The 15,163-nt window shown below is 32.3% G+C and overlaps 1 protein-coding gene across 4 annotated transcripts in view; it reads left to right on the forward strand.

The window, feature by feature from the left end:
* LOC145266477 (steroid receptor RNA activator 1-like) overlaps nucleotides 1-14,877 on the forward strand; it is a 779,488-nt gene extending 764,611 nt beyond the window's left edge. For all 4 annotated transcript variants that reach the window (XM_080122185.1, XM_080122186.1, XM_080122187.1 and 1 more), the window contains one exon: nucleotides 14,566-14,877. In XM_080122185.1, the coding sequence (XP_079978311.1) occupies nucleotides 14,566-14,631 (66 nt within the window). In that variant the 3' untranslated portion in view covers nucleotides 14,632-14,877. The remainder of the gene's footprint in view (nucleotides 1-14,565) is intronic.
* The last annotated feature ends 286 nt before the right edge of the window (nucleotides 14,878-15,163 follow it).

Consider the following 15,163-nt stretch of genomic DNA (forward strand, 5'->3'; position numbering starts at 1 on the left):
ATGTGTATATATATATATATGCATATATGTGTATATATATATATATGCATATATGTGTATATATATACATATATATGTATATATATATATCCATATATATGTATATGTATACATATATATGTATATATATATAAATATGTATATATATATGCATATATATACAGATTCACCTTCGTTGGATGAGCATTATTCTGATCTCTTTGACAACCCCTCTTATGTTGAGGAGGACGTCATCAATGAATGAAATGTCTGAGTTCCCATCTGAGAATGAAATTAGAGATGCAATCAAGGAAGTGAACGTTGGGAGGGCTGTAGGGCTTGATGGTATTCCTGTGGAAGTCCTCTTACATGGGGATGATAAACTTGTTCATGAAATTCTTCATCTTATCACTGATGTCTGTAAGGATGTTTATGTCCATCAGGATAGGGTTGATGCAATTCTTATATCACTGTACAAGGGAAAGGGAGTCCAGAACTGACTGTGGAAGTTATCGTGGGATAAGTTTATTGGAAGCAGTTGGCAAAGTATTTTCTAGAGTTCTACTCAATAAATTATTAAAGTATATTTGTCCATCCGTCAATCCAGAAAGCCAAAGTGGCTTTTGTCTAGGCAGAGGAACCACAGACATGATCTTCTCTGCTCGGCAGTTGCAAGATAAATGTACTGAACACTCTGTTCCGCTTTATCAGGTTTTTGTTGATTTGACCAAGGCTTTTGATACGGTGAACAGAAATGCCCTATGGATAATTCTGGGGAAGTTGGGATGCCTACCTCAATTTCTACAATTACTCAGGGAGCTCCACTCTCATATGAAGGCTCGCCTGAACTTCAATGGATGCCTATCTGAACTCATCTCAGTTGGTGTGAAGCAGGGTGATATGCCAGCACCTACACTATTTTCTATTTATTTTGCAACTATGTTTTCCTATGCCTTTAGGGAATGTTTTCTGGGTGTTTATTTGCGTTTTAGAACCACAGGTAAAGTCTTTGATCTTCGTCGTTTTCATGCTTCTACCTTTCTGCACTTGGTTCGTTAATTGCTTTATGAGGATGACGCCGATCTCGTAGCCCATAGTGAGAGGGATATGCAGGGTATCATTGATCTGTTTTCAGGGGCCTGTGCATCTTTTGGGCTTACTATTAGTCTTAAGAAAACTAAGGTCATGTTCACACCTCCACCCAGTAGTTTGTATGTGGAACCAAATATTTTTGTCAACAATCAGAGACTTGCCATGGTTAACACATTTGTGTATTTGAGTAGTACTCTTACCAGAGACGGAACCCTGGATGCTGAGGTCAACTATAGGATACAGCATGCCACTAAGGCTTTTAGTGGCTTAGAGAAGCGAGTGTGGTCTGACAGGGGTATAACTCTTCATACAAAGATCAGTGTCTATCAATCTTGTATTTTACCCTCCCTGCTTTACGCTTCTGAGGCCTGGACAACTTATGGTAGACACATGGAGAGAGTGCACCAGAAATTCCTGAGACACATTCTGGGCATCAGGTGGAGCTCTTTTATACCTGATATGGATGTTCTCATGCGTGCTGACGTACCTTGTATTGAGACGTTGATTATACGCAACCAGATGAGGTGGGCTGAACATCTGACAAGGATGGAGGACGAGAGATTGCTAAATTGCCTATTCTATGGTGAAATTACACACGGAAAACATCCACAACAGAAACCTAGGAAACGCTTTAGGGATAACATCAAAGATAATCTTAAAGCTCTTGGAATTGACGTGTTCAGTTGGGAATGTGCTTCCAATGATCGTAAAAAGTGGCGCTACTTGGTCTATCATGGCTGTGATAGCTTTGAGAAGAAAAAATATGAGCATGAAAAAATGAAGCATAATATCCGGAAGAAAAATCTGTGAGATATATCAGGTCTGTTGGAGGCTTTCATGCAGAACCACGTCTGTGATTTATGCGGTAAAATGACTTTATCCAGAGCTGGCCTAGCTAGCCACAAGCGATCACATGGAGATCAATCTTTCTTTGATGGGGAAAACACTGCGGGGCACAGATGTTCTGTTTGCTCTGTGGTCTGTAAATCGAGTGGAGGCCTGAAGCATCATATGAACGTTCACAGTAGAGCAGCACGAGTTGGCATCCTTCAATCTAAGCTTAAGTGTGACCTCTGCAACAGACTGTGTAAGAGCAGGGCTGGTCTGAAGAGACACCTTCATTCCCACAGTAGATAGAAATTGATGCATCTTCATCACATCTCCACATGTATGTGTGTATAAATGTATATATATATAATAAAAAAAAACAAATAAAAAATTAAAATATAAAAATTAAAAAAAATAACAATTTCAAAAGTACATGAAAATGAATGAATAATTAACAATAAAGCAAGGGAAAGATGGTCTTCTGTCAAGAAGTGACAATCACCATATATACATATCTATGTGTTTATATGTGTATATATACATATATGTGTGTTCATATATGTATATATACACGCATATGTTTGTATATATATATATATATATATATATATATATATATATATATAATTTACCCATTGGATTGGAAATTTTAAATTCGACCGCTCTGGATTTTACCAATTCTTGGATTTTTTACCCTTCACCGGACTATCCATTCATGTGAAATCTTTTTATCATTTTTCTTTTACCTCCTATTCCCCTTACCTCACCCTTTTTTTTAACCAAGTAAGATCTGTGACTTACTTGTAGTTTCATAAAATACTTTTATATGCAAAATCTGATCCCACATTTTGCTAATTCCTGCCCTCTGATGAGAAGGAGAGTATTTCTGCGAAACTCCGCGGATTAAGGACTATCCACTTATCTTGTGCTTCCTTTTTTAAAATTAAATATGTTTTTAACTCTTTTTCAAGATGTCTTTTAACATGTTTTATTAATCATTTGTTCATATATACAGATATATATATGGGTACATATATATACGTATATATATATATACATGTGTGTATATATATGTGTATATATACATATATCTATGTGTGTGTATATGTACATATATGTGTATATATATACATATATATATATGTATATATATATACATATAAACATGTGTATATATGTGTGTATATGTATATATATACATATATATATATATATATCTGTGTGTATATATATAAATATACACATGTGTATATATATACATATATATATGTGTATATATATACAGATATATAGATATGTGGGCATGTATACATATATATATGTTTATACATATACACACATATATGTTATATATGTGTATATATACACATATACATATGTGTATACATATATATACGTGTACATATATATACACATGTGTGTATATATATATATACATATATGTGTATATATATATACATATATATATGTCTGTATACACATATGTGTGTATATGTATACATATATTTGTGTGTATATATATATACATATATATATGTGTGTGTATGCATATATACATATATATGTGTGTATATATACATATATATATATATATGTGTGTGGGTGTCCTGGTGTGATGTAAAACTACATCCGGCAACGAGGCCCTGGGCAAGCGCTCCAGGGTTTTGGGGATAATGTCACTACCCCTTAGTCATTGCAGTACTGGATCACCCTTCGGCAGGGTGTTGTACCCACTACCCCCCCCCCTATTTAGGATCATAAAAATCCAAGCCTTGTCAACGATGTTCTTAGCGGATAAGGAAGGAATTCCAATGGCTTGTACAGCGGATGAACCAGCACTGCAGTGCCGACGGGGTCAACAAGGGTGATTTACAACTCAACTCTGGTCTGCCTCGGCCATAGGATGCGGCTGATTGCATGAGTGCAAACTGTCCTGGCTCGTCCTTGCCCCTGTACTTTTGCTTTCAGCGGAGAGGATGCTAGCAGTACTGGACAAGCTACTTATTCCTACTTTGCCTAGGCTGGGAGAGAAGTGAAAGTCCTGTGGCGATGGAGCGAGGGTGTACCGGCAGGTTTGATGGACTGGAAGCCGCAGCGTGATCTCTGCACTCAGGCGGTTGAAGTATGATAGTCGTGCTCTTGCTGAAGAGTGACAGCATTGCAAGGCAGCAGTTCCAGAGGTGGACTAAACATTGCTCGTTCACACACACTCCTGGCCGGCTAGCCACGGTCAGCAGGAATCCACAATAGTGGTATGAAGACAAAGAAATCAACCAAAAATCTTACTCTGGCATTGTGGAATGTCAGAACCCTGATTGACAATGATGATAGACCAGAACGAAGAACAGCCCTCATCTCTTGAGAGCTGGACCGCTATAAGATTGACATTGCAGCACTACAAGAAACTCGATTTTGTGACCAGGCATAACTAAAGGAAAAAACGCATACCTTCTACTGGTCAGGCAAGTGAAGAGAAGTGGGAGGTTCCATTTGCAATTTCAAACAACCTTGTGAAAGAACTGGAATCACTACCAACAGAGAAAAGTGATCGCCTCATGACAATGAGAATTCCCATTGGCAAGCATATGCTCCAACGATGACAAATGACCTGCAGACTAAAGAACTATTCTGTCAGTCTCTTGGCATTCTGCTTGCTGAGATCTCTGCAGCTGACAAACTCATTGTATTCGGTGACTTCCATGCTGGAGTGGGAAAAGATCATGCAGCATGGCCACAAATAATGCGTAAATTTGGAAAAGGAAAAATGAACTCGAATGGCAAACTGTTGCTATTAAAGTGCTCCAAACACGGACTTGTTATAACAAACACATTCTTCAACTATCCAGACAAATGGTACTGCTCGTGGAAACATCTGAGATCCAAGCATCCCACTCTGTTGGATTATGTAATCACAAGAATAGAAGATCTTTTGCAGTACCAGAGCTATGAGAGGAGCTGAATGTTGCACTCCATAAAACCAAAGCCTCCTCCATTCGAGAAGAAAGGATCAAAACCACCGAAGAAACTAAATACCGAATTACTAAAGGACCAAAGTGTGAAAGACAAACTAGCACACAAAATATCTGATAGTCTCACAACACCAACTGGCACCACAGAAGAACAGTTCACTTCTGCATCTGAAGTCCTTGGTAAACAAAGTAGGGAACATGCAGACTGGTTTGATGAATCCAACAAAGAGATCATGGCACTCATTCAAAAGAAAAACCTGCTGTTTCAAAAGACCCTGAAAGAAAGATGCACAAGAGCAGCAAGAGACAAGTACAAAAGTGTAAAATCTAAACTTCGAAGAAAACTGTGGAAAATGAAAAACGACTGGTGGACGAAAAAAGCAGCTGAAATTCAGAACATGGCAGACAGAAATGACTCTAAAGCATCGTTGAAGGAAGTGTACAGACCACAGAGTGCCTGCTTGGGTCTTGTGAAGAACATTGATGGCAGTGTGCTCCATACGGTTGGTTGGTTGGTTGGTTGTTTTTGTTTTACGGCATATCAACCCTTTTCGGGTTATTTAATGCCGAATCCAAAGATTTTGAAGAAAAAATTTTTTTTAATAGAATATATTTGTTGTTTTCACGTCGGTTTCTATTTAACCCATAGTTGGGACCCTAACAGGTACTACCACTCCGGGTCAGAGTGGACCTAGGAGCAATGGTAATTAAAGGGTGGCTCCACACTCCCCAAAGCCTACAAGCTGGGGCCTCACCACTGGATATAGTTTAAGGTCATATCCAGGACCCCGACTGAGGGACTTTTACCCTCTGCAGGGGGGCAGTCGGCGTATTCTAATGCCCCACCGACAGGGCCTGTGCTCTATACGGAGAAACACATGATAATGGAGAACTTACTTGGGGGCTGTGCATTACAAGTGCTGAATCATCAGCAAAGAGTAGTTCCTTGATCACTTCGAACTTCTGATGAACCCAGAAACACGTGCTGAAGATGGAGTTGATAAAATACCTCAACTGCCGATTAGAAACCAAATGGATGATTTACCAACAGCAGATGAACTTGACATGGCCATAAAGAGGACAAAGAACGGAAAGGCTGTAGGACCAGAAAACATACCACCAGAAGTTTGGAAGCATGGTGGAGCAACCCTGAGAAGTCAATTACTACTTTTCCACAACATCTGGACATCAACAGCAGAAGTTCCTCAGGATTTCAAAGATGCCATCATTGTGACAGTGTATAAGAGAAAAAGGGACAGGGTGGAATGCGGGAACCACAGAGGAATCTCCCTTCTGTCTGTTGCTGGGAAGATTATGGCCAAAATTTTACAGTATCGACTACAGGCCTTGGTTGACGACATTCTACTGGAGAGCCAATATGGATTCAGGGCCAACGAATCCACACAAGATATGATCTTTGCCCTCCAACAATTACAGGAAAAGTCTGTTGAATAACGTCAACCTCTCATTGTCACTTTGTAGATTTTAGCAAGGCTTTCGACACAGTCGATAGAGACATGCTTTGGAAGTTAGTGAGATGCTATGGTTGCCCACAGACCTTCACAAGAGTACTGCACAGTTTCCATAATGGCATAACTGCTCGCATTTGCAGGGGCAATGGATGCTCAGACTCCTTTAGCATTGGACATGGTGTGATGCACATGAAAGGCTCATTTCTATCAGAAATGAAATGGCAGACAATCTCGCAGTTAAAAAAAATATTTTTTATTTTATAATTTGCAATCTTAACGATCTTAATTTATTTTAATAACATGCAAACATTCCTTAACTTTACAGATGAATTTTCTGAAAATTTCAATTAAACTGGTAATGTAGAAATATGGTTCTATCGACTTTGAACGAACCAAGAATTACATTTATATATATATATATACATATATATATATACATATATTTATATATACATATATATATATATATACACTTATATATATACATATATTTATATATACATATATATACATATATATACATACATATATAAATACATACATATATATATACATATATACATTTACATATATATATATATATAAATACATACATATATATATACACATACATATACATACATATATATGCATTTACATACATATATATATGTACATATATATATACACATACATATACATACATATATATACATTTACATATATATATATATATATATATATATATATATATATGTATATATATATATATATATATATATATATACACTGTGTTTTAGCTCTATCTATCACGTATTTTATAATTTTCGCATGATCTAAATTAAATGAATGATCGTGTTCTGCACAATGGCAAAAGAGTGCGTTTAGGGCGTTACTATTCCTTATATCTCTTCTGTGTTTGTAAAGTCTTAATTTCAATTTTCACTATGTACTTTTAGAATCAGCACTAAGATTAAACACTAATACTATTACGCAAAGAAAAGGCTCCTACCATTTAGCCCCTAGCATAGGGAAAATAATAATCAAAGAACAAAATATCAAAACACTGGCTAAACGTTTTTCCTTAAATATTTCAACAAAATGAATAAGTTTAGAAAAAAAAAATGTACATATTTATTTAACGCATTTTTAAAAGTGTATATATAGACATTGAACAACCCAACCTTCCCATACGCACACATGTTTGTCCTTCCCGACATGAGTAGGATTCAAAAACTGTTCTCTTTTTCGTATGGTCTATGACTTTTTCTTTTCTTGCATTTTTACTTCAATATCCTGAAGATGTCCTCTGAAAAACGAAATGTTGATTATTTTAATAATTTCATTCGGTTTTTCTATTTTTCTCAAAACATAACGTCAACCACCACTGGTATTTTTATTTTTTATGCATATATATATGTATATGTATATATTTCAAAATATATATATGTATATGTATATATTTCAAAATATATATATGTATATGTATATATTTCAAAATATATATATGTATATGCATATATTTCAAAATATATATATGTATATGCATATGTTTCAAAATATATATATGTATATGTATATATTTCAAAATATATATATGTATATATTTCAAAATATATATATGTATATGCATATATTTCAAAATATATATATGTATATGTATATATTTCAAAATATATATATGTATATGCATATATTTCAAAATATATATATGTATATGCATATGTTTCAAAATATATATATGTATATGTATATATTTCAAAATATATATATGTATATATTTCAAAATATATATATGTATATGCATATATTTCAAAATATATATATGTATATGTATATATTTCAAAATATATATATGTATATGCATATCTTTCAAAATATATATATGTATATGTATATATTTCAAAATATATATATGTATATGCATATATTTCAAAATATATATATGTATATGCATATGTTTCAAAATATATATATGTATATATTTCAAATTATATATATGTATATGCATATATTTCAAAATATATATATGTATATGCATATATTTCAAAATATATATATGTATATGCATATATTTCAAAATATATATATGTATATATTTCAAAATATATATATGCATATATTTCAAAATATATATATATGTATATGTATATATTTCAAAATATATATATGTATATGCATATATTTCAAAATATATATATGTATATGCATATGTTTCAAAATATATATATGTATATATTTCAAATTATATATATGTATATGCATATATTTCAAAATATATATATGTATATGCATATATTTCAAAATATATATATGTATATGCATATATTTCAAAATATATATATGTATATGCATATATTTCAAAATATATATATGTATATATTTCAAAATATATATATGCATATATTTCAAAATATATATATATGTATATGTATATATTTCAAGCGCTGATTTGTTCATTTGAATTTTTTGTCTCATTCTATGTATGTTTAGTTTGTTTTAGATTTTTTTTTTGTCAAACTCATTGTATGTTACCCATCATCTTCATCCTGATTATTGAGGATATATGACTTTTGGAACGCTCCTTCATGTGTATTTTACATGTATGTGTATGTGTTGTATGCATATGTAAGTACATGCTTATATGTGTACCTCTATGTGTGTATGTTTACATGTGTGTGTACAGGCATATGTATGTGTGCATTTCCATGTGTATGTGGGGTGGAGAGGGCTCCCATAAGCCGTAGTGGAGGCAACCTCTCTAGGAGAAGCAAATCTCTAATTTAAAAAACCATAAAGCGGGAGACCAGTACCCGCATTAAGCTGGTATGCAGTTTAACTTGTTGCTGGCTATCTTGCTCTTGCTTGTTGCTGGATCTCAACATTTTGAAGCGAGAGAGAGACTTAGCTTGTTATACAAAGCTAAGACTCTGTAACATCATCTGTGTATAGATACTCCCTCAGGCATTTGTCTATAAAAATGGTCCTGTGGCGATGGAAAAGTTGTGACACGTGGAGGCTTGAAATGGTGGGAGCATGTAATAATTGATCTCAATGACCGTCTTCAGTGTCATGCCTGCTTGAGCGTGTGAATTCACCAGTTGGATTTTTAAAAAAAAGTCATTTTTGGGCTCATAGACATTAATTGTCTGAGGGAGTGGCACTCGTCTGACAAGACCTTCCAATCAATCCTCAATAATATGTATGTATGCATGTATATATATATATATATATATATATATATGTATGTATATATATATATATGTATATATATGTATACATGTCGGTTGGACTGTGTTTATATTCTGACTATCCGTCGCTGATTTTATTTGTGGAAAAATGTGTGAATTTGTTTATATCATCGTCATTTACTATTCCAAAAGTGTCTGTCTCAACAAAACTTTTTATTTAAAAAAAAAAAAAAAAAAAGTAAGCGTCTTTAATATGTCGGTTGGACTGTGCTTATATTTTGACTATCCGTCGCTGAGTTTATTTGTGAAAAAATGTGTGAATTTGTTTATATCATCGTCATTTACTATTCCAAAAGTGTCTGTCTCAACAAAACTTTTTATTTAAAAAACAAAAACAAAGCGGGAGACCAGTACCTACATTAAGCTGGTCTGCAGTTTGACTTGTTGCTGGCTATCTTGCTCTTACTTGTTGCTGGATGTCAACATTTTGAACCGAGAGAGAGATTTAGCTGTCGTACAAAGCTAAAACTCTGTAACATCATCTTTGTATAGATATTCCCTCAGGCATTTGTCTATTATTAAAAAAAAAGAAAGAAAAAAAGTCCTGTGGCGATAAAAAAAAAAAAAAAAAAAGCTATGACGGGTGTACGCCTGTAATGCTGGATGCATGTAACAATTCATCTGCCATCATAATATGTATCTATGTATGTATATTTGTACGTATATTTATATATGTGTGTGTGTGTACATTTATATATGTACATGTGAGTTTATATGTATTTATATCTATGTGTATATGTATGTATATGTGTCTATGTGTATATATGTTTGTGTGTGTACATATATACATTCATATATGTTTGTATGCATGTATGTGTGTATATGCATGTATGTGTATGTATGCAGGTGTGTATGTATGTGTATGTGTGCTTGTATATGAATGCATATATATGGATGTGTATATATATGTAGGTAAGTGTATGTATACATATGTGCATATATGTACGTATATGTATGTGTAAGTGTATGTATTTGTATATGTGGATGTATATGTGTATGTATGAATGTGGGTATGTATATGTATGTTTGTGTATTGGGTATATATGAGCGTATGCTTATAGACATGTATGTGTGTATGTATGTATATATTTGTATGTATGTATACCAATGACCGTCTTGTTTATGTTTGCATGTGTGTGTATGTATATGTAGGTGTGAGTATTGTGTATTGTGTATGTATGCATGTATATATGTGTGTGATATGTGTACATATGTATGTGTGCGTGCGTGTATATATATGTATGTATAACAATGACCATCTTTAGTGTCATGTCTGCTTGAGCATGTGAATTCGCTGGCAGGACTATATGTCATTTTCGGGCTCATGAACTTTCAGTGCCTGAGGGAGTGGCACTCGTCTGACAAGACGTTGCAATCATCATATGTATATATATATATGTATGTATGTATGTATTATATATGTACCTGGAATTTACATACATATATATATATATATGTAAATTCCTGAGACACATTCTGGGCATCATATACACATACATATACATACATATACATATATGTATGTATATGTATGTGTATATATGTATGTATGTATTTATATATGTATGTATGTATGCATGTATGTATGTATGTATATATATATGTATGTATATGTATGTATATATATATGTATGTATATATATGTATATATAAATATATGTATATATATCTATATATATAAAAATGTAATTCTTGGTTCGTTCAAAGTCGATAGAACCATATTTCTACATTACCAATTTAATTGAAATTTTCAGAAAATTTATCTGTAAAGTCAAGGAATGTTTGCATGTTATTAAAATAGATTAAGATCGTTAAGATCGCAAATTATAAAATAAAAATTTTTTTTGTAACTGCGAGATTGTCCGCCATTTCATTTCCGGTAGAAATGAGCCTTTCACGTGCACCACATGTTGATGACTTTCGAATTACATTTAACTATCTAATTAATAGATGAGTAAAAAAAAAAATTCCTATTTTTTAAATTATATATATATATATATATATATATATATTTTTGTACTTTAACCTTACAATTGAATAAAACAAAACATATCATAAAACTTTAATTAAACTTGGAAATACGATTTAAAAAAATAGCGTGGATCGGTAAGTGCACTAGCACTATTTGTTTGTCTTAATTTTTTATTTTTAAAAGCTTTCCTGGCGAAGCTTGCCTAAAATAAATTTGTCTAATTCTTAATTTCTTGTTATTGGGGGGAAAAAAAGGTAAATATGAAGAATTACTCCACCCTCGAAAATTCCTTTAAAATTACCACTCTTAAAGGTTTTCGGGGTTGCTGAAAACGAAAATAACGTTTATAATTAAGGCAAACGAGTAGTTTCCAAGATATGAAGAAATGTTAGTTTTAAAAATGAAGGATCACTTTTCCATAACGTAAAATGATCAGCCACTTTGTGGCCACGATTTTTTTTTGGGGGGGGGGGGGGCTTTCTTTCTACCCTTGGAAAATCCTTTAAAATTACCTGTTTAAATTAGTTGAAGGGGCGGGGGTGTTTTGGAAAATACCCCTCTCTCAGGTGGTCAGAAAGTGGGTGCTCATTCTAAGTTAAATTTACATTGAAAAGTGATCATCCCACTTTTCGAAAAAATAATTTCTTCGTATCATGAAAACTTTCTTTTTTGCTACGGAAATGGTTTGCAGATTCGTTTTTAGTACACTGAATCTACAATAAAATATTTCGTTATATACAAACATGAGACGGGCCTTAAAGTAAAATAATACCAGATTTTTGGGGCAGATTTGCCGTTTAGTTGTATAATATCCTCAAACCAGGTAATCACTAAAAGGGACTCTTAAAAGTCGTCACCTGTATCGAGCAAAAGTTTAAAACCACTGATTATATGTCAGCCTACATCACAGTAACATATATTGAGAGCGAGTTCCTAACAGTATTTTGTAGAGTTTTTTAGTTTAAACTCATTTTCCCAAAATTTCCCCAAACTTAACGTGTTCGATACAGTCTGCCGCCATTTTTATTTTTCAAATATACCAATAAACACTACATGTTTTTGAACCAATTAAACATTTTTACATAAAAACACTACAATCTTATCCTTATACTTTTCTTGCCTTTGATAACATTTATTTGTTATATATTTATTTTTTGACAACTTCTTTGTATCTGTGTTTAGTAATACAAACCCTTTTCATTTAATGTAACGTTTAGTCGGCTCAAAAAACAGTGTTTATCAGTGTATTTGAAAGATACAAATGGTGGCGGACACTGTTGATTACGTTAAGTTTGAGAAAGTGAGTTAAAACTAAAAAAACTATACAAAATACTGTCACAAACCCACCGATTATGTCAGCTTATGTCATGGTAACATATATTCGGTGGGTTTTTGACACTGTATTGTATAGTTTTTAGTTTTCAACTTACTTTCCCAAACTTAACGTATTCAACAGAGTCTGCAACCATTTCTGTTTCTCCAGCCGATTAAACATTTTACCTTACATAAAAACACTAAACAATTATCCAGTTAGGTAAAACGTAACTTACCTTACCTTTGCTTTCATTTATTTGCTTTTGGACAACTTTTTCGAATCTGTGTATAGTAAACCCCATCACTCAAATATTAATTACTAACTCACATTTTTGTATACAGAAAAAAAAAACAAAAAAAAACATTTAGCGTTTCAACATTTTTGCTACGTTCAGCTTTATCCACTGATTATTGGTCGAGTCCAAGCCATGATTGACGGTAATCCCGAGGATCAGGATCCAATTCTGCAAGAGTACCATGTATATATATATATATATATATATATATATATATATATATATATATATATATATATACAAGTTAGAAAAGCATTTCATCCAAGGCATGAAAATTGTTAAACAAAATGTTTTTACTATAGGCTTTAATTACCTTGGATTTATTTTATGTAATGTACATTCTGTTGCACTTTAAAAAAATCATTGAAAATTTTATATCTATATCATTAATTACTAGATGAAAGATGTTTTTAAATAGCAACAAAATGTACATTACATAAAATAAATTCAAGGTAATTTTTTTATTTCAATTTTAATTAAATTTTTATACCTTACTTTGTAAAATTTATAAAAGTGCACTTTGAAGACAAAAAAATTTCAAATTGAATCTTGTACCTTTATTTTTAAAGCCTATAGTAAAAATATTTTGTTTAACAATTTTCATGGCTTCGGTGAAATGCTTTTCTAACTCGTGTCTTATCTTTTTAAGATTATATTTTAAAACTCTCCTTCTCTCTATTTCAGTTTGTATTTCTCCTCACACCACAACTCATTTTTTACAACTCCCTCTTTGTAATACAGGTCTGAATAATGAGAAAATCTGAATTTTTTTTAACAAAAACTTTAAAATAACTTTTTTAGATTAAATTTCTGAAAGCAGAAAAGAAAATCTTCAAAATTTAATATGGAACATATTTCATATCGGTTTCATTAACAAATATTCAGTACATAACGAGAAAAGTAGAGATGAAAATTTCAAAAGGACTGTATAACTGGTTACAGTCAATAGTAGCCCTCGCCAGTGAAAGTCTTATTGTTATTCTATTATTATTTAAAGCATTTTGTGTCCTGCTTTTTCACATGAGAACTAATATGTATATTTAGTATTAACATGTGTAAGTATTTTATAGAATATGAGTTTGTAAATGAAAAATGAAGATATGTTCATGAGAGAAGTTTCTGGTGTATTTGAACTCATCGGATATATTTGTTTGGCCTTTTGTGTTTATTTAATATAATATTTTAGGGTTTTGTAGTGTTATTGAAGTTTTTGTGAGGCATTTGAATCTGTCCAGATATTTTGAACTACAAATTATGAACGTAAGAAGAAGCGATTATCATTTCTGTTTTTGTTTTTGTGAGTAGAAATGAATGTCTCCTCTAAATTTCACTATGAAGTTCAAGTATGATTTCATATCAAGTATATTATATATGATTGCATTTAATTAAAATATTTCCTTTTTTTAATTTCAGGTCAACCAATGGATGGTTGGAATAAAACGAGTTGTTCAAGAAGCCATGAAAAGAGTAAACAATTAGAGAGAAATGTGATTTATATACACTTAAACATGTGTATGTACAAACAATTTGTGCACAGCCTGCTGATACACATTATAAAGAAAAAAGGGATTAGAGGAACAAATAAAGTGAAAAAGGCCTTTAGTAGCAGCTGCTAATACTTTCAAAGCTTGATACCAACAATTCAGAATTCAGTTTGTAAGCTGTCAGCTGTATCTGCTTTAAATAATCAATGTTACTCAATAAATGTTTTTTTTCTTTTTTGAATATTTTCTTGATTAATTTACTCATAAATTAAATATTTCTGTCATTTTTTAATTTTTTGTATTTGTATAGGTAAGAAAAATGGTATCACACAATGATAGTAAGTATCCAAGATCCACGACGAAATAATAAATTTAATATATCTGAACAATTTACTGATTTAATGAAGTTTCATGGTTTCTTCATTTATCAGAATTTGTGAAGCTAAAAATTCACTGACTGCAACTCCATACAGACAGGTAACCCCTCCTCACCTCTAAAAATGGTCACCTGTAGGTTGTGATGCCTG

This window comes from Euprymna scolopes, chromosome 41, assembly GCF_053919585.1.
Source record: "Euprymna scolopes isolate OS-2025 chromosome 41, ASM5391958v1, whole genome shotgun sequence".
Taxonomy (NCBI): domain Eukaryota; kingdom Metazoa; phylum Mollusca; class Cephalopoda; order Sepiida; family Sepiolidae; genus Euprymna; species Euprymna scolopes.